At 48.9% G+C, this 20,693-nt stretch overlaps 1 protein-coding gene across 1 annotated transcript in view; it reads right to left on the reverse strand.

The window, feature by feature from the left end:
* Positions 1-16,972, reverse strand: part of OXSR1 (oxidative stress responsive kinase 1) — a 92,400-nt gene extending 75,428 nt beyond the window's left edge. The window contains exon 1 of the mRNA XM_075587928.1: positions 16,704-16,972. Within this exon, the coding sequence (XP_075444043.1) occupies positions 16,704-16,776 (73 nt within the window). The 5' untranslated portion in view covers positions 16,777-16,972. The remainder of the gene's footprint in view (positions 1-16,703) is intronic.
* Positions 16,973-20,693: the final 3,721 nt, after the last annotated feature.

Genomic DNA, 20,693 nt, shown 5'->3' on the forward strand with positions numbered 1-20,693 from the left:
TGGCTATGGGGTACTCGGCTCCAGACCTCAAGAACCCCCCCCCCCCCCCCCCCCAACAGGTCAGGTTTTAAGGATATCCCTGCACAGGTGGCTCAGTCGAAGAGGACTGGAGTTGAGAACCCCTGAGCCAACTCGTAATGACCATCAATTTAATAGCAGTTAACGAGAGATAATAGCTACCCACTTCAGTGGGTAATCCCAATTTTATTTTATTTATAAAAATGTTTTACCGGGAAGTAATACGAGAGTTACCTCTCATTTTCAAGTATGTCCTGGGCATAGAGTTATAACAATACATGGTTACGTTAAGAGAAAAGGAGGTTATACAGTCAGTTCACAGACATTTCATGGACAGATAAAGTTGGAAAATTGGGTACAGGGGATAAAAGGACTGGTGAGTTTCAGATTGAAAAAGAGAAGCTTTACAAATTACCAAAACGGCAGCAAACGGCTCACACCCTTTAGCTGCGCCAAAGGCTGTCGGCCTTTGGGGCGACGCAGATGTACAATGAAGGGGTTCAGATTGAATGCAGCTGTGAATACGATGACCCCAATGTGAAGCAATATCCAACAGATTTGCCACAAATGCCTTCTTTGCCTGTGGGGGTCGTTCACTTCACAGTAACACAGTAACACAGTATATTTCAAGGGAAAAGAAAGTTAAGATTGTGTGTGCATAATTATTCAAGGATTTTCACAAATCTGACTAAAGATAAAAGCTTTTGCAGCATTAATGGTCCTGGAGAGGTGTGCAAGTATATGTGTATGTATGTGTTTACAGGCAGTCCTCGGATACCCAACGGAATCCGTTCTGGAAGTAGCCTTGGATAGTAAAACCATTGTAAAGCGAGTCCCATGTTTATCAGTGGCCGTGAACGTTGGATAACGCATTCAGGCGTCGGATATCACATTCAGGTGTCGAAAAACGGCCCATAGGGCTGCATTGTAAAGCGTTGGATATGCCATTCGTTGTAAAGTGAAACGTTGGATAACGAGGACTACCAGTATGTGCGCGCGCACGTGTGTGCATATACGTGTGTGTGCATATATGTGTGTGTATATATGTGTGCACGTGTCTGTGTGTGTGCGTGCGTCTGTGTGTGTGCGTGCGTCTGTGTGTCTGCGTGCGTCTGTGTGTGTGCGTGCGTCTGTGTGTGTGCGTGCGTCTGTGTGTGTGCGTGCGTCTGTGTGTGTGCGTGCGTCTGTGTGTGTGCGTGCGTCTGTGTGTGTGCGTGCGTCTGTGTGGTGTGCGCATGTGCGTCAATGTGCATGTGTGTATATGCATGTGTGTATATGCATGTGTGTATATGCATGTGTGTATATGCATGCATGCGTATCCCTGTGATATTTCATGAACCAACAAGTGAATTATTTGTAGATCAAAACCTGTGAAGTTCTTTAAATATGAGCTTTCCAAAGTGGAATAAACCTGTTTTTCACATGCACATGAATACACTAGTGAGACTGCGAGCCCTGTAACATGATATGTAAAGGACATTTCTGTTGATCTATTAAAAAGGTCTCACAACAAGACAAGTGTTTCTTTTTTTGCAATTGATCACCTTCTTAATAAAAGTATTTGTTTTCTAAATCAGCTACGATGGCTATATTGGCAAACTTTTTATGCTCATCAAGAAGACTTTACCATTGTGTGCTGAAAACTCGTCTTCCTGACAGACGTATTAATTGTGCACGCTTGGTCTTGTATATAATGTATAAACCCTCAGAAAGTATGTTGTATAGGCCACACTACCTAATGTTTAAATATATTAGGGATATAAGTACGTGGTGGGTGCTGGGGAACAATGAAGAGACCCCTAATCTCTCCTAAGGACATATAGAACACAAATAGTGTTCCCCGCACTCCGAATGAATCAATATGTGATATGCGATTTTCTGCACACTGTTAAGTTATGTTCTTCACTTTTGCTCATTAATACATACAGTATCAGCATTTCAAGTATCAATGATTCTTTCGTATTCCTTCGCAGTGCGGGGAACACTTTGTGTTCTAATGTATAAACCCTGTTTACTTAACATAACCATGTATTCGTCATCATAACTCTGTGCCCAGGACATACTTGTAAACGAGAGGTAACTCAATGTATTACTTCCTGGTAAAACATTTTATGAATAAATAAAGTATCTCCTTCACCCTCAGAACATCCTGCATCAGAGGAAAGTTACCCATCTAATTTCCCCTTTGAATCAGCAGCAGGAGTATAAGCGATGATCTTGGGTTTAACACCTGCTTGTGCCACTTACACTCCATCTTATACCAGTGCAAATCAATTCATCTACATCTTTTTTTCCAAGGACATATGAAAGTTCAAAAACACACAACACACTGGTTTATAAGTGTTAACATATTTCAATTCTGCTGAGATGAAATGTGACATTTTAATGACCATTGAGATGCAGCATGGACATTTAGCATGGTTATCCTAACCATATTTCCCCTAATTCCACACCCCCTTGCCTCAATTGAAAGTACTGCAGATAGCTTACAGATCTTTGCTGGCATTGTAGGAGTCCCATGACGTACAGGGCATGTCAACGCAAATGGCTTGTTTGGGGAGGAGAAGAGGCGGTGGGGGGAGATGTAAAAAAATCACAGGAAACAATACAATAGAGGTCGGTTAAGATTAGGAACACAGTTAATCATATAGTTCCTTAGTGACAGAACAAGGGAGTTTTGTAAATGAAAGTAAATATTGTTAAAAAGGAACATCGTTCCAACGTTGATGATTGACTAAGGACATATCTCCGACAGTGAGAAAAACAAGTAATTGCTATGTTAAGGCTGGTTAAGATAAGTGTATAAAAGATTGTTCCTGGATGTATGGAATCCAGAATCATTTATCAACCAAGCTGAGGAAATGATGCGGTCAGAAGGTGTTTTCTGTGTGTGTCTAAATAAATTGAGAAGAGATCCGGACCGTGGACTATTTGATACATCTCTGCAAGGTGGGACATTTATTTGCACCCATCTAATGAAACAAATCTGCACATGAGAGCGTGTACGTCTTCACGGAAAGAGTACTTGATGTGTGGAATAGCCTCGCAGAAATGGTGGGTGCCAATACAGGAAGGAATGCATACATGCCTGGGATATACATACAGCTATCATACATATGAAAGGAAGCCACGGATCACATAGGGTGCTGAGGTCTTACAGCAGGTAAGAATGGGCAGACAAGGTGGTATGTGCTTCTTATTTGCCATCATATTCTATATTTATGTTTCAAACGCTGATCAATGAAAAACGTTGATAGTCCATTAAAAAAGGTCTCCGACACGAGATCTGTTGATATAATTTATTTATATAAACTGCACTTACACAGTTACTACACTATTTAGTTGAATGGACAAAAGAAATCCGCCAATGAATAACTCCTGTTGGCCTATATAAAATGATATTGCACTTTTAACCATCTCCACACTGAACCAGTTGACCATGCATTAAATAACCCCATCACCACCTGAAGGGCCAGCCAACCGATTGCACCTCGAGCGATGTGGCAGAGGTCAGGTGGCACCATGATGCGTTGCTTGTCCCGGTGGCGGTGAAAGGGTTACAATCGGCAGCCTTTTCCAAATCTCCAATAGGTTAGGATTACATCGGACCCCCTCCCTCTGCCCCAAATCAAAAGCCTGCCTTCACAGTGAGGGAGGAAACCGCTCCCCTCCCCAGCGAGGACATTCCTGAGATTCTCAGCTTTCAAAGGAGACCTGATCTCCGAGGCTTACTGCTATTCTCCTGCTGATCCCAGTGCTATGGGAGCAGAATGGAAATCTACCAGGAGGGAAAACAGAGGCAGCTCGACAAGGGCCATTCAATGTCCACTCACACACCTCAGTGAAAATGACAGTGCTGCATTCATTGCACAGGGTTATCGAGTGGCACGGTGCATCTCCAACACTGCTGGCCCCGCAGGGAGCAAAGATTACCGAAGCAAAAAAAGGACCATTCCTTCCAAACGCATGCAAAAAAAAACAATTTCAATCTACAAATATAAACGGATACATTTTTAAAAACCCGGACAAAGTACTCTTAAGCACAGTCTGGTTTTAGTCTACCTAGTAATTCAATAATACAGTAGATGCATATATATTTATTTCCCCCATTAGCCAGGAAACTTACGGAAGTGCAGGACAGCAGAAAAGTTTGTCCTCTGAATAGAACAGTAAAAAGGAGATACTTCTGGAATACTGCAGTATAGAACGAGGATCTCAGATGGTTAATAGCAGTGATTTTAACTTTGGCGGTGGTGGGAGGGACGCAGGCGTCAGAGTGTCACCTGACCACGGGGAGCAGTCACATGACTGACACCCAGGGGCAGGAAACAGAATAGGAGAGCGCACCACCTCCATTTTAATCAGCCGGCTGCTCCATCTGATCTGTCCCCCCCCTTTTACAAAACGAGTGCCCGCGACATAACCTTTACAGTGCCGGTATGACACACAAGTTAACAAAAACGTGCTTAACATCGTCACACAGGTGTAAAAATTTATTTATATAGCCCCAACAGTGTACGCAGGGCTTTACAAAAAGCACAATACAGGGAATATAAAGTATAAAACATTGGGATAGGAGCAGCAAGTACATGGCAACATAAGGCAAAGGGAAAACCTGCCCCAGGAGCTTACAACATGCAGCGGTATAATGGCAGGCTTGCAGACCCAGAGGGGGTAAAAGTGCATTCATTAAAAGTGCAGGTCAGAAAAGTTCCGTGCATCTGGAGTTAGTGGTGTAGATCAGGGGTGCGCAAAGTTTTTTTGGTTGCGCCCCCCTCCTATCCCCCGTGTTTCAGTCCCTGCACTCGCGCCCCCCACTCCCGAGTGACCCGGCATCAAATGACGCGGAGGATCACGTGACCCCCGCAGCGTCATTTGCCGCGCGTTGCCATAACGATGCAGTGCGTCATGGCGACGTGAGCAGAAGCCGGCTGAATCCCCCGTAAGTACATGTTGCAGAGGCCTCGCACGATCCCCTGGCATTTAAATGCCTCAGGGAAGATCATGGGGCCTCTGCAACCGCCCGCGCCCCCCCCCCAGAAAAAGCCCGCTGTCATGATCGGGATATGAGGGATTAATGGGATCTGTGTATATGTTGATCTGCATTCCCCTAACCTATCTGTTTTGTTCCAAGATAAGGCTGCAGACTCCTACAGTCTGTGTGGTAATTACTATGTATGTGTAAATCCTATCTCAGCGGGTGAACAAGCTAGCCAGCTAATTTTTGGAGATCATAGTACACATATAGACAAGGTTGCACATGCATTTTTTAACATATTCCTCCACCAGAAGTTATATTTTAGAACTTGTCTATTTATCTGCTACATGTGATAAGGCAGAGCAGAACTCAGCAAATGGGGCTTTGATATGCTAAGTGTAGGCAAGGAAGGAATAATTAAAAGTCCTTTGAGATGTCCTACACTTCCCGACCCCTGTGGCTAAGTAACACCAGAGGTGAGGCCATATGCTGATCAAAGGTGCTATGACTCACCCCCTTGAATATGCAGACCGGGTCTCACAACTAGGTGATAACCACTTCACTGGTTAAATGTAACACCCCTACAGGAAAAGTTTCTGCCCTATAACCATTTTTGCTAGACATAATGGCACCCAGGCCTCTTGTCATATTTTTTAATAAATGGGCTGGCCAAGTAGGACCAGGGGAGGGTTATACTAATGAGGGGCTGGGTAAACCCTGCTTCTCACGTTATCTGGCAACCTGTGATTGGGAGAAGGTAATTGTTCACCAATAACTGAACTGCCATGTTAGGAATGGGGTCCTGCATCTATATAATTGCTTGCACCCCTTATTCCTGTGCTTGTCGTGACCGTAACAACTAATGAGTTGCTATTCGACTGAATATCTCATTATCCAACCCCAGCAAGTGTAAATATTTCTGTAATGTTATTTGCTTGATATATTGTCTGTTCTGCTCATAAGAAATAAACTCATTCAGTTTACTATATCCTAATCTTGTTCAATCTGGCCCGGTTATTATATATAAGTTCTGTTCTCTCGTGACACCCACACCCCCCCAGTTTGCACACCGCTGGTGTAATTTAGAGAGGTGCTTTTCTTAAGAGGTACATTTTCAACTGGGCTTTAAAAATGGAGAGAAAAGGTGCTTGATGAATATGGAGTGGAAGAGCGTTACACAGGTAGAGGGAGATGACTGAAAAGGGGTTTTAAAGACAGGAGAGGGCTGTAAAGGTAAAAAGATGCAAAGATGAGAAATCCTTGGGTTGAGCATAGGAGGCGAGTTGGGGTGTAACAAACTGTGCCATCAGCATAGAGATGACAGCGGAGACCACAAATGAAAGAGGTCACCCAGCGAGAGGGTGTATATAGAGAGAAGAGTAAGGGGCCTAAAAACGCAGCTTTGTGGTACACCTACAGAGAGAGTTCCAGAGGTTGAGGAGGAGTTTGCAACAGAGTGAAGGAACGGTGAGAGGGGTACGGGGAAAACCAGGAGAGGACAGTGCCACAGATGCCAAGAGTGAAGAACATGCAGGAGAAGAGTGGTAACAGTGCCAAAAGCAAAAGGAGATATCAAGAAGAATCAGAACAGACTATTTTTCCCTGAGATTTAGCAACATGGAGGTCATTAGATACTTCGGCGAGTGTGGTTTTAGTTGAGTATGCTGTGCGGGAAGCCTGATTTGAGAGTGTTAAGTAGTTTATGGGAGTTGAGGAAATTAAGTATGCTTAAAGAAACAAGGCGTTTAGAGTTAAAAGGCGAGAGAGACAGAGCGATAGTTGGAAGGGGAGGTAGGATCAAGGGTTTTATTCTTAAGGATAGGTCAGACAATATTATACCAGATTACACCATTAAAGGTCCAGCCCTAAATACCAATACATAGTGGAGATAAAATAAAGTGAAAGGCACCAATCCCTCAAACTTCCAAATTGAAATACTTTTATCATGAGTGTTCAACAGCTTTTAAAAGCTATATTGTTTTGTTTGTTTTCAGGTGTTTTCAAATGTAATTTGCTTTAAGTCCAAACATAAAGAAAATGCCACAAAGTACTAGTATTTACAATACAAGGACTACGTCCACTGCAACCATCTTTAAATACCCAGCAATCAACATGGGATTTCAGAAATGTTTATTTTTCTATTTTTTAAATAAAATAAAGTAGTTGGAAGTCACAGCAACAGAAAATGGCATCCATCTAGTCTGGCCTTTCCTACTTACCCTGAAACCACACGCTGTCTGCCTAATCTAAAATGGGCTGTTCATTCTGTACGCTTCATCTCAAGCATTTTTTAAGCTTCTTTACTATATTGGACCAGACTCAACATAGAGCGAGAGAGTAAATCTATGACCGTGTTGGTCCATGATAGGAAAATGAGTAACGGATTTGGACATTCAAGCTTATGAAGCATGTGGCCCATATTTACTAAACGGTTCCATGCCTTGGGGCACCTAAGAACCCATTCAGGTGAATAAGTCCATTGATGCTCATACTGAAGAAGGCTTCCCTCCCCTTAACGGAGGGAGACTTTAATGAATAATAAAGTTACAACACTTCTCCACCACTTACACCAGTGTTTCTCAATCTGTGGCCCCAGGATCCTATTCTCTGCAGTCTGTGTAGATTAAAAGGTCCAATATTTTTTTTTAAATATGTTATACATATGTAGAAATAGTTTGGCATCAAGAACTAGGTTGTCCTCCAAATTCTTAGAATGAACACTGAACAGAGAAGTTTGAGAGCTCTTACTTATACCTGTTTATTTTATCATTTGCACAGGTCGCAGGATACAGAATAAATTCAGTAAGGATTATACCAAAATAATGTATGAATGTGGCAGTATATTGAGGCATTTCACAGTCACAAAAATTATTCTTTGATATCAGTATCGATCAGAAATTAAAAATGTGAAATCAATATGGGTCCATTTCATTCCAAAATAAAAAAAAAACTTTACATATACAACATGCATGTATGTATATTTTTATTTATATAGTGTCATCGATGTACATAGCACTTCACAGTAGTAATACACCGGGCCTAATAACACAATGGAATAAGGGCTCAAAACATAAGTAACATTAGGAAAAGGAGTCCCTGCCCCGAAGAGCTTACAAATCTAAGTACAAATAAATATATATAACAAACGTGTGTACAGTATGTCACCTTTGCATGTCATTAACACAGCAGTTAGTCAACACAATGCTCTTAATGTCCAAAAAAAATACAGACCTTCTCCCTGTGTTCGGGAGGTTGAATACTACAGGTTGATGGTTAACGCCTTGTTAAGTTAGTAACGCTCCGCTGTGGATCTGAGCCCAAGCGATCGTTTCAGTAAGTGTAGGATTTATCAGATTACCATTTCTTTACTATAAGCTTTTTAACAAACATATTTTGTACATGTTTAGATTGAGATCGCTCAGAGGTTTTTTTTTAAGCAGAAGGTGTGGGACAAATTGTATTGTGAACTAACAGAATAAAATAGGTTTTTAGCTTGAAATAATTGTATATGGAAAGGGCTTGGTATCATAACAAGTAGGCAAGTGGCCTACATAGTGAATACATGAATGGGTGTGAATAAGTGCCCTGCATGGGGCCTTTATAGCCTTGTAATAAAAGGCTAAAGGCGCGCTTATACAAGCGGCGGGCGTGTGCACGACACCAAAACAAATGCATGTTTTTCACTGAGAGCGCACTTAATGCACGCGCCAACCAGGTGTCCAAGCGCGCCAATATTGAGCACTCTCAGAAATTGTTTTTCCCAAGCGACGACCACGTCACGTCACATGAGCTGTTCAGCCAATGAGGGCGAACTACTCATGTGACATCATGGCTACGCCTCCTGCCCGCAGTGCAGGTTTCTGGCGTGCGCATCGCCCTGTGACATCACGAGGGAGCGCGCGTGCCCTGCCGGGGCTGGTATAAATCAAGGCCTACCTACGGGGGAGCAGCGGGCAGCTGATTGTGTTAAAAGTTCACTTTGCATTCTCCTTACCTACGATTAGTTACATATGGGGCAGACTCCTCCAGCGCTGAAGGTTTTGGGGGATAATGTAACCTGCGAGTTAGAGGCTCACAACATTAATATTAGGCGATAAGACCAAGGAAATGATGGCTCTTGTAACAACTATTAAAAATAAATTATATTGCTGTACCCACTGGCTGAGAAGAGGATAAAACAGGCTCGTTAAGCTCACCAGCCTTAAAAAATCAAATTTAAAAAAAAAAAAAGGACGCTCCAAAATAAACAAAAATCTGATCAATTTACCGAGATACGGAAAACGTTTTTGAACTGTAAGTGATGACGAGTATTCACCCCTTCAGTACCCAAGGGTGAGCCACCTCTGTGCCTAGGGACCCTCAGGCACTTCCTGATCACGTGACCATTTTGGAGCGATCAAATGATCAGTTCCAGGTTCCGCCCGCCGAGACCGGAAGTGATGGGGAAGGCGCGGCACGCGGTCGGACCGCACACAGCCCCTACAAAAACGAGCAGAGGGGGCAGGGTCGTACGGTGCACGTCATAAGGGCCCTTGGGCTGGCACTTTTCTTTACGTTCACCGTACATCATTAGGGCACTGAAGGGGTTAACAGCCTCAAATTAAATAGAGAAATAATTTTTTCACTCCAAAATGCATCCCCATTCACGTTATTCCAAACCATCAGTTTTTTGCTAAGCAATCTATAATACATTCATTTTTTTAGGAATAGTTTACTAAAATGGACAACAAAAAAAATTATATTTTGCAATCCCTACGTGTGTACATACTTAATTAATTAATTAACAAGTGCACTTCAGTGAAGCGTTACAATTTGTCTCGACTAAATTATATTCCAATAAAATGTATATCAAAGGTTAAAAAATAATTATATTTTTTTTAAGCAAATATAATCACTTGTGAGCACATTCACTTGTCTCAGACAGGTCTGCAACCATGATTTCCCAGCATACAATGCTTTCACTGCAGCAAGGGATTCTGGGTAATGGCCTGCACATGAGCGCTCAAAGTGTCATTTTTTGCATCATGTCCATTTAAACATGGAGCCCAGTAAGCAAATGCCGGCCGTATTTTGTCAAACTGGCACAATAAGCAGATAAGACGGGGGCTTCTTCGCTCCCTGCAGGAAGCACACTGAGGACGTGTGTGTGTGGAAACTTTGTGTACAAACACATTCACGCACACCAACATGAATACACACCCCTTGCCGTCTACCGGCTATATGAATCAAGTTCACGCGGACGCAGTTGGGCCAAAAAAAAAAAAAAATAATAATTTTTGTGCTTGAAACATGACATATTTATGAAATTTACGTTACTGTTGGAGAAGTTGGCGCATGCCACCTAGTGCCAACATTGTGCCGTTAATACAGAGCCATATGTAACTACAACAAAAGGAAGCATACTGAAGGCCCATCGAAAAATAACCATTATGCTTTAATAAGAGGAAGCAATACATCTTCTTATATACAGTTCGTTGTGGCGAGTGATACCACGCAAAAGGCAATTCACGTAAGAGTATTTGAGAATCACACAATAGTCCAGAGTATACTAAAATCAGCGGTGCGCAAAGTTGTGGCGCGCTGGATTTTTTTTGGGGGGGGAGGGCGGGCGCTTGCAGGAGGTCCCGAGCTCTTCCCTGAGGCGTTTAAATTAAATGCTGAGGGGGAGGTGGGGATCGCGTGAGGCCTCTGTAACTCACTTACCGGGGTTCTGCAGAGCTGCAAAGACGCGTTCTCATAGCAACGCGGCATCACGACGCTGCAGTGTCATGCATGTGTCTCCGTGGCAACGGTGTCACAAGATGCCACGTGACCCCTCTGCGTCGTTTGACGCCGCCATACAAGGTGAGGGGGTGCGAAAACGAGGGGGGGGAGCAAGCAGGGGGGCGCAGCACAAGGAGCTTGCGCTCCCCTGTACTAAATGAACTTATATATTTGATATACATTTCTAGGAAATATGTTGGAGATGCGGTCTTGAGACAGTGCCCCATTACCCCAATTAGTGTCTAAACCAGGGGAGCGCAAACTTTTGCTGCTGCGCCTCCGTCTTCCCCGACGTTTCAATTTGTTGGCAATAAATGTATCTTGAAAAGTCCGTGGAGCCCTGTTTCTTATACTTTCCATTGTAAGCTGGATCATCACAGAGAATCCTGACCCAGGAGCACCGGTAGTGGTATCTTTTTTATTATTGTCATGTGGTGTGCAGCTTTTTCCCTTTAGTACCTCCGTCTTCCCTGCCATGATGCTCGTGCACCCCCTCCCTACCTTAAAGCTGCTTAATTTGACGTTGCGTTGCCATGGTGACGCGTCACAGAGCGTCTGAATCTTGGTAAGTATAGCGTTACAGAGGCCGCGGACGCGATACCACGCCATTTAATTTAAATGCCTTGGGGAAGAGCACGGGGCCTCTTCTGGTAAACTACATTCGTGTTTCACAATATACAAATAAGTAAAGTTGTGATGATGGAATCTTTATAACGAAGTCAACTACACCAATTCTGTTTGTTTCTTTTTTATTTTCTTGGTCCGCTACACAAGGAGTGTGCCCAATAAAGAGAAAAAAATAAGAATAAATATTTTTTTAAAGTCTGAAATCCTATGTCTTCTCACTCTTGAGGGACAGAAGTGGAGAGGGGGGCGGGAGGGGGGAAGGGTTTGTCAATCACAACTGGAAAAGGCAGGTAAAACTTGGAAGGGGACTTTTAGCCGCCCGCCATGAGATAGGTGATGAGCGTTCGGATTAGGGGTTAAGCTTTTGGGGGCCAAGGGGGTTGCAGGGCCAAGGGGTTTGCAGGGAGAAGGGCGAACGGCGGGTGTTTGCAGGGCGAACGGCGGGTGTTTGCAGGGCGAACGGCGGGTGTTTGCAGGGCGAACGGCGGGTGTTTGCAGGGCGAACGGCGGGTGTTTGCAGGGCGAACGGCGGGTGTTTGCAGGGCGAACGGCGGGTGTTTGCAGGGCGAACGGCGGGTGTTTGCAGGGCGAACGGCGGGTGTTTGCAGGGCGAAGGGCGGGTGTTTGCAGGGCGAAGGGACGGTCGGTGTTTGCAGGGCGAAGGGCTAACGGTCGGTGTTTGCAGGGCGAAGGGCTAACGGTCGGGGTTTGCAGGGCTAACGGTCGGTGTTTGCAGGGCGAAGGGCTAACGGTCGGGGTTTGCAGGGCTAACGGCGGGTGTTTGCAGGGCGAAGGGCTAACGGTCGGGGTTTGCAGGGCGAAGGGCTAACGGTCGGGGTTTGCAGGGCTAACGGTCGGGGTTTGCAGGGCGAAGGGCTAACGGTCGGGGTTTGCAGGGCGAAGGGCTAACGGTCGGTGTTTGCAGGGCGAAGGGCTAACGGTCGGGGTTTGCAGGGCGAACGGTCGGTGTTTGCAGGGCGAAGGGCTAACGGTCGGGGTTTGCAGGGCGAAGGGCTAACGGTCGGTGTTTGCAGGGCGAAGGGCGAACGGTCGGGGTTTGCAGGGCGAAGGGCTAACGGTCGGGGTTTGCAGGGCGAAGGGCTAACGGTCGGGGTTTGCAGGGCGAACGGCGAACGGTCGGGGTTTGCAGGGCGAACGGTCGGTGTTTGCAGGGCGAAGGGCTAACGGTCGGGGTTTGCAGGGCGAAGGGCTAACGGTCGGTGTTTGCAGGGCGAAGGGCTAACGGTCGGGGTTTGCAGGGCGAAGGGCTAACGGTCGGGGTTTGCAGGGCGAAGGGCTAACGGTCGGTGTTTGCAGGGCGAAGGGCTAACGGTCGGGGTTTGCAGGGCGAAGGGCTAACGGTCGGTGTTTGCAGGGCGAAGGGCGAACGGTCGGGGTTTGCAGGGCGAAGGGCTAACGGTCGGTGTTTGCAGGGCGAAGGGCTAACGGTCGGGGTTTGCAGGGCGAAGGGCTAACGGTCGGTGTTTGCAGGGCGAAGGGCGAACGGTCGGGGTTTGCAGGGCGAAGGGCTAACGGTCGGTGTTTGCAGGGCGAAGGGCTAACGGTCGGTGTTTGCAGGGCGAAGGGCTAACGGTCGGGGTTTGCAGGGCGAAGGGCTAACGGTCGGGGTTTGCAGGGCGAAGGGCGAACGGTCGGGGTTTGCAGGGCGAAGGGCTAACGGTCGGGGTTTGCAGGGCGAAGGGCGAACGGTCGGGGTTTGCAGGGCGAAGGGCTAACGGTCGGGGTTTGCAGGGCGAAGGGCGAACGGTCGGGGTTTGCAGGGCGAAGGGCTAACGGTCGGGGTTTGCAGGGCGAAGGGTGAACGGTCGGGGTTTGCAGGGCGAAGGGCGAACGGTCGGGGTTTGCAGGGCGAAGGGCTAACGGTCGGTGTTTGCAGGGCGAAGGGCTAACGGTCGGGGTTTGCAGGGCGAAGGGCGAACGGTCGGGGTTTGCAGGGCGAAGGGCTAACGGTCGGGGTTTGCAGGGCGAAGGGCGAACGGTCGGGGTTTGCAGGGCTAACGGTCGGTGTTTGCAGGGCGAAGGGCTAACGGTCGGGGTTTGCAGGGCGAAGGGCGAACGGTCGGGGTTTGCAGGGCTAACGGTCGGTGTTTGCAGGGCGAACGGTCAACTGTTGGGGTTTGTAGGGTAAGGGGTTACGTTTTTTGTCAAATTCAGGTTACAAAAGTTTGATTTCAAGTTTTAAAGGCATCAAACACTATTTTATCACTTCAGTTAGTCCTATAGGGACTGTTAAAGTGAGCTTGATCGCAGCTCTGGACGCTGAATAAGGCCATTTTGCAGCCCCTCACACCCCCACCCCGTTCCACTAGAGCTTGTGAAGAAAGCTTGGCCAAAACCCAGAATGAGATGTGAGAGCACCGACAGCGAGGTGAAGAACTGTATGAGAGGCTGTATTCATGGCCCGGGGGAGACGGAGGCAGTGACAGAGGAGAGTAATATATGGTTAGGCTAGAGACTGTCAGGAAAAGGTGAGTCAGAAGAGAGGGAGACACACTAAAAGTGAGAGGACACATTCAAGCCTCTGTAGCCAGGCGTGATAAGTAGTAACACTAGTAATGTATTAGGACATAGTTCCAAACATAAGACCCGTATTTTCCATTAGTAAAAAAATGGGGTCCAAGGTTCTCCATTCTCCTTTGATTTATTGTGCTGTAGAACAGAAAGCTAGAGATCCTTCCTAAAGCAAAGCTTTTCCCTTAGTATTGCAGTACTGTAGGTAGGGGAGAGAGGAGGGGGGGGGGCAGTCAAGAGAGGAGGGGGGGCGGGCGAGATGGGGGGGGGCGGGGGAGAGAGATGGGGGGGGGCGGGGGAGAGAGATGGGGGGGGGCGGGGGAGAGAGATGGGGGGGGGCGGGCGAGAGAGGAGGGGGGGGCGGGCGAGAGAGGAGGGGGGGGGCGGGCGAGAGAGATGGGGGGGGGCGGGCGAGAGAGGAGGGGGGGCGGGCGAGAGAGGAGGGGGGAGGCGGGCGAGAGAGGAGGGGGGAGGCAGGCGAGAGAGGAGGGGGGAGGCAGGCGAGAGAGGAGGGGGGAGGCAGGCGAGAGAGGAGGGGGGGCGGGCGAGAGAGGAGGGGGGGGCGGGCGAGAGGAGGGGGGGCGGGCGAGAGAGGAGGGGGGGGCGGGCGAGAGAGGAGGGGGGGGCGGGCGAGAGAGGAGGGGGGCGGGCGAGAGAGGAGGGGGGCGGGCGAGAGAGGAGGGGGGGCGGGCGAGAGAGGAGGGGGGGCGGGCGAGAGAGGAGGGGGGCGAGAGAGGAGGGGGGGCGGGCGAGAGAGGAGGGGGGGCGGGCGAGAGAGGAGGGGGGGCGGGCGAGAGAGGAGGGGGGGCGGGCGAGAGAGGAGGGGGGCGGGCGAGAGAGGAGGGGGGGCGGGCGAGAGAGGAGGGGGGGCGGGCGAGAGAGGAGGGGGGGCGGGCGAGAGAGGAGGGGGGGCGGGCGAGAGAGGAGGGGGGGCGGGCGAGAGAGGAGGGGGGGCGGGCGAGAGAGGAGGGGGGGCGGGCGAGAGAGGAGGGGGGGCGGGCGAGAGAGGAGGGGGGGCGGGCGAGAGAGGAGGAGGGGGGGGGGCGGGCGAGAGAGGAGGGGGGCGGGCGAGAGAGGAGGAGGGGGGGCGGGCGAGAGAGGAGGGGGGGCGGGCGAGAGAGATGGGGGGGCGGGCGAGAGAGGAGGGGGGGCGGGCGAGAGAGGAGGGGGGGCGGGCGAGAGAGGAGGGGGGGCGGGCGAGAGAGGAGGGGGGGCGGGCGAGAGAGGAGGGGGGGCGGGCGAGAGAGGAGGGGGGGGCGGGCGAGAGAGGAGGGGGGGCGGGCAGCATACGAATATTGCTATAATAAAAAGATATTATTTTGAAATGTTATTATCACCATCATAAACAGGACTGTGTAACCATCCTGCCCTCAAGGACAGAGGTGCCCTTTGGATAGCTTTGTCCCTTCCCCTTTACTCCTTGATGTTCAGGGATAGGGGAAAGTAAGGGTGCTTACTGTCACATTTATTGTTGAAAACGGCTTTAAATTAATTTAACCAGTTAGCGGTGTTATTTTTCCTACGTTATTACCACTCGGACTAATCACACACACACACGCACGCACGCACACGCGCGTGCCACTCCCACTGTGTCAAGACAAACACACACACACAACCTGTGCCTCTCCCACGGTGTCACACACACACCCTTTGCCACTCCCACTGTCAATCACACACACATCATTTGCCGCTCTCACTGTCAAATCACACACTGTTACTTAGATTGGAAGCTCTCTGGAGCAGGGTCTTTTTTAGCCTTATGTTGTAATATACCTGTTGCACATCTCCCCATTGTTCGTTATTCACCTCCTATTGTAATGTTGTAAAAGCGCTGCATACGCTGTTGGCACTACATAAATACAATTACACAACCCGTGCCACATCACACACAACCTGTGCCACCACTACAAACAGCACACCCACTACATCCCATAAGATCGCACAACCTCTTCCTAGTTCACTGCCAGCCCACACAAATCAGCCTCACTGCCATTGTGTCCGCTCACATACAGCACACTACAGCTTCAAATCTTTCATACCAACACAGGAGGATCCCAGAGCCCCTTCACACACACAGCAGCAACACAGGAGGATCCCAGAGCCCCTTCACACACAGCAGCAACACAGGAGGATCCCAGAGCCCCTTCACACACAGCAGCAACACAGGAGGATCCCAGAGACTCTTCACACAGCAGCAACACAGGAGGATCCCAGAGCCCCTTCACACACAGCAGCAACACAGGAGGATCCCAGAGCCCCTTCACACACAGCAGCAACACAGGAGGATCCCAGAGCCCCTTCACACACAGCAGCAACACAGGAGGATCCCAGAGCCCCTTCACACACAGCAGCAACATAGGAGGATCCCAGAGCCCCTTCACACACAGGAGGATCCCAGAGCCCCTTCACACAGCAGCAACACAGGAGGATCCCAGAGCCCCTTCACACAGCAGCAACACAGGAGGATCCCAGAGACCCTTCACACAGCAGCAACACAGGAGGATCCCAGAGACCCTTCACACAGCAGCAACACAGGAGGATCCCAGAGACCCTTCACACAGCAACACGTCTGGGGAGGCACAGGGGAGGCGCCAGCAGTGTGTGTGTGGATTATATAGGAGGAGAATGTATATATGGATTATATAGGAGAATGTATACATGGATTATATAGGAGGATGTATATATTCTGATTTAGGAATGAGGAGGACACCAGCCCTTCTTGCAAAGCTTTTTTTCCTCTCCCCCTGACGCTTTAAATGAATATAACATGCAGCCGGCTACTCACCAATGACCTCCTGCAGCTCATAGTCGTCCCTGTTGATGGACCAGGGCAGGGAGCTGAGGTCCGGCTCTGTCATGGCTGCGGGTGTATTTAGGATCCCCGGAGGATATATACAGAGCACACACACGTGTGTACGTGGGCAGCGGGGTCCCGGAGGTCGCGCGCCACTTCCTGCACCGCGAACTCGGCTCCCCCCCTCTCCCGCGTTTCACTCTCACTTCTTCTATCTACACCTCACATTGCCAAACTTTGCCTTCCCCCTGCCCGGCCTGGCGTGCCCAGCGCCGCGTGACGTCATGGGGCGTCGGCGTCCGCCTGCCGCCGCCATCTTGAGTGTGGCGGCTGGGTACAGGGAGCTGAGCACACACAATACGTGTTGGGTGGTTACATGTCTGATCGCAGTGTTGTTGCTAAACATAAGCAATACTAATAGCTGTTATTACACAGGGATTGTATAACAATTCTTGTTATTTTAACATTTTGTTTTTGTATTGACCTCTTACTTATAATCATCTCAAAATGAAACACTTCATTTATAAAAATAAAAAAATAAATTCAAAAATGACCTTTGCCATTAAAAAAAAAAATACAAAAAAAAAAAAATATATATATATATATATTGAATTTTTTATATATATATATTTTATATATATATAGCCCCCGTATCCCTCAGGGATTGTTACATGCTGCGGCTTAGTCAATAGGGCGGCTGCATTTGCAATTAAGGCCTTTTCAGTGCAAGGGAGCCTGCGCTGGCAGTTCTGATAGAGACAGTTGAGAGAGGCTGCAGTTACATGTTGCTAGGCAACCAGTGAAGCTGTGAGAGATGACAGTTTAGACAGCTTTTAAAAAGAGTGAGTTGGAGCTGGGGAGTAGGGTGTGTGTGCAGGGAGCAGTAGCCCATAGCACTAGGCCTAGTTACCCCCAGAGGTCCCAGATAAGTTACCATTCCCAGTTTGTGGTTGCTTCAGGGACAGGCCCTACGTAAGGAGATCTGCCCCTTTAGCTATTTGGTTAAGTTAGGACACCCTCAGTGTCGAGCAGCCTGATTGCTGAGTCTGGGCTCAGACCCCTCAGTTACATAGAGACTATCTTCGTGGAGGCCAAGCCAAGCAGTGACTGTGGCCTGCCGGCTACAGGCGGATCCCCGTCAAGGTACAGACGGTGTGGAGCTGTGGTGATATTATCCACGCTGGAAGTCACCCCACGCGTAGGAGGACATCACGTCGGATCAGACGGATCCATACCGGTTGTATAGCGGTACCCGCGGGCTGAAGCCCCAGGCAGGTATCTATAAATAGTGCACCAACACGTCCAGGGATAGCCCTATCTCCATCACACGTGGGTTTGGACATAAGGTACTCTGGGGAATACTTATGTTGATGTGTGCACCCGGTGCACTTCTATGTGTACGGCTATATGCATTATTCTGTGTGGTACAGGTACCGAAGTTATTAGTATTAGCAATAGTAAACAGTTATTAGCATACACTGTGTGCGTGTCTTATTATTGTAGGTACCGAAGTTATTAGTATTAGCAATAGTAAACAGTTATTAGCATACACTGTGTGCGTGGTCTTATTATTGTGGTTCCTGTAAGAGGACCATCCCACTCAGGTGGGAACCCTTACAGGTGGAGGCGCTGTGTACAACGAATCAGGTAACCCCAGGCTCCCAGTGGCGGAGGTTCAGGTCTTCTGTGAGCCTATCAGGTAACGCACCACACCAGGTAACATAAGTGTAGATTTCCCCACATGGTCCCCATCTGCGATAGGGGGGGGGGGGGGAAAGGTGTTACATTTGGAGGCGCTGCTGAGATCTCAGACCTGGGGTGCCCTGTCCTATTTTTCATCCAAATTTGTCCAATTTAATTTTCCACTATGTGGGTGCCCTCAAGGCATGAGGTCCACGCATGGGCCACAAAGCTTAGCCCGATCCCGAACCGCCTGGCCGTTGTGGGCGGAGTTCCTGCTCACGCATTCACGTCAGACATCTAGGAGCATGTTCGCAAACTCCCTGGACTAGCGCAAGCATGGGTCATAGGGCGAAACTATGATTCCCTCCGTCAATGGAGTGCCATGATACTAAGGGTAGGCCATGGTATATGCGAGGAAGACGGTCCCCAATCCTAACTCTGCCTAAGGGTCCGACCAATGGGTGCCCAATTATCTACCCTTACCTAGCAGTTTCTTTGGCTCCCTCATCTGGGGAGGCTAATCATGAGTCCCACCTAAAATGGCGTCTCCCGCAAAGTCAGGAGAGCGCACGTGCTAATGGCGGCCAGGCTGCACCACAATGCGTTACAGTAACCAGCCCGGGTCTGGCGCGAGAACCAGAGCTCCACCCCGTGACGTAAGTGAGTCTCAGTCCACCACTTCTGTTCCCCGGCAGGGAGAAACAGGATGCAGCGAACTGCACCCTCAGTTACAGGCATACCCCGGTTTAAGGACACTCACTTTAAGTACACTCGCGAGTAAGTACATATCGCCCAATAGGTAAACAGCAGCTCGGCATGTGCCTGTCAGCACGTTCTGAACAGCAATACCGGCTCCCTACCTGTACCGAAGCTGTGTGCAAGTGGGGAGACTATAGAGCCTGTTACAAATGCGTTATTTACATCAGTATGCACGTGTATGACGATTGCAGTACAGTATATGCATCGATAAGTGGAAAAAAGGTAGTGCTTCACTTTAAGTACATTTTCGCTTTACATACATGCTCCGGTCCCATTGCGTACGTTAATGCGGGGTATGCCTGTATACAGAGGTTGGCGAGTAAAAGGAATGAAAGCACCCTCTCTTTTGTGCCCGTGCTTACAAAAGGAGTTGAATAAGTATGGCGGTATGGACTTTGAACCTTATCACCTACAGTACCAGTAGAACTTCTGGTGGCAAAAGTGGACAGGCAGGGGTGAATACGATGTTTCTGCAGCAAATGTGATTTTCCAGATGGAGAACTGACTTGGGGACCCAAGAGTGCTTGCTGCGGAGCACAGTTCCTGCAACCCATGCTGCTGCGGCCCACAGAAACCACAGAGAAAGATGCGACAGACCACTCTACTGGGTCGGTCAATGCTGCCAATCTACCTACCTCAAGAGCAGAGGTTTTGGAGGGCCCTTGCGCCCTAACAGCGGTTCCAGACTCAACTCCAGAATCGGTTCCAGATTCGGTTCCAATGACGGAACCACAGATGTTCGAACCAACGAAGGGTAAAGCGTCCCTACCCCCATTCTCTTCTACTGACAACAGTATCCAATCAGCCATGGTGATGCACCTGCCAGCGGACCACTCAAGTGACGCTGAGGACAACGGGCTGATTGACTCACCTACTGCGGACTCTGCTGTGGGCCCGTGTGCCCTGCCACAGCCTGTCCGGCCCTCAACGATGGTACCATCGGTCCCAGGCTTGGGATCAGTACCTGCCAATGACGACAAGGGTGAGTTGACTGCCCCAGGGGTGTCAGGTGTGAGCTCCCCGGTGATCGTGGAGCATGGTGGCTCCAAAGGTAGGGTCACCCGGGCGATGGGCTCACCCCGTCATCGCGTCCTGGTGGAGGTGTCTCCCCTACAAGATCTCTGCAGACCAGAGAACCGATTTGACCCCATCAAGGTATCCAGTACAACGGCTATGCGCGGCACTTACACCTACAAGAGGAACCTTCAATCCTTCTCGTCTCAAGACAAGGACCTGCATGTAGATATTGTGATGTCTAAAGAGATTGCTGGAGAGAACAAAAACTGTGCTGTGACCGCTCTGGTAATTATTGCCTCCTTCATGCGCACGCTGGAGCGCTTCATTCACCATGTGGTGGACCGAGGCAAAGGGCAAGACCTCCTTGCCCACCTCGTCCATGTCGCGGATGCGGGTAAAAGTTTGGCACCAAGACCCCTTACTATTCTTCTACCAGGGGGAGGAGATGGTTTGGGATCAGAGACACTAGCCCCCGATCATGAGCTCCAAAAGACTCCCAGGAGTCAATCACTCAATCAGTTA

The sequence above is a fragment of the Ascaphus truei genome, chromosome 2 (genome assembly GCF_040206685.1).
Source record: "Ascaphus truei isolate aAscTru1 chromosome 2, aAscTru1.hap1, whole genome shotgun sequence".
Taxonomy (NCBI): domain Eukaryota; kingdom Metazoa; phylum Chordata; class Amphibia; order Anura; family Ascaphidae; genus Ascaphus; species Ascaphus truei.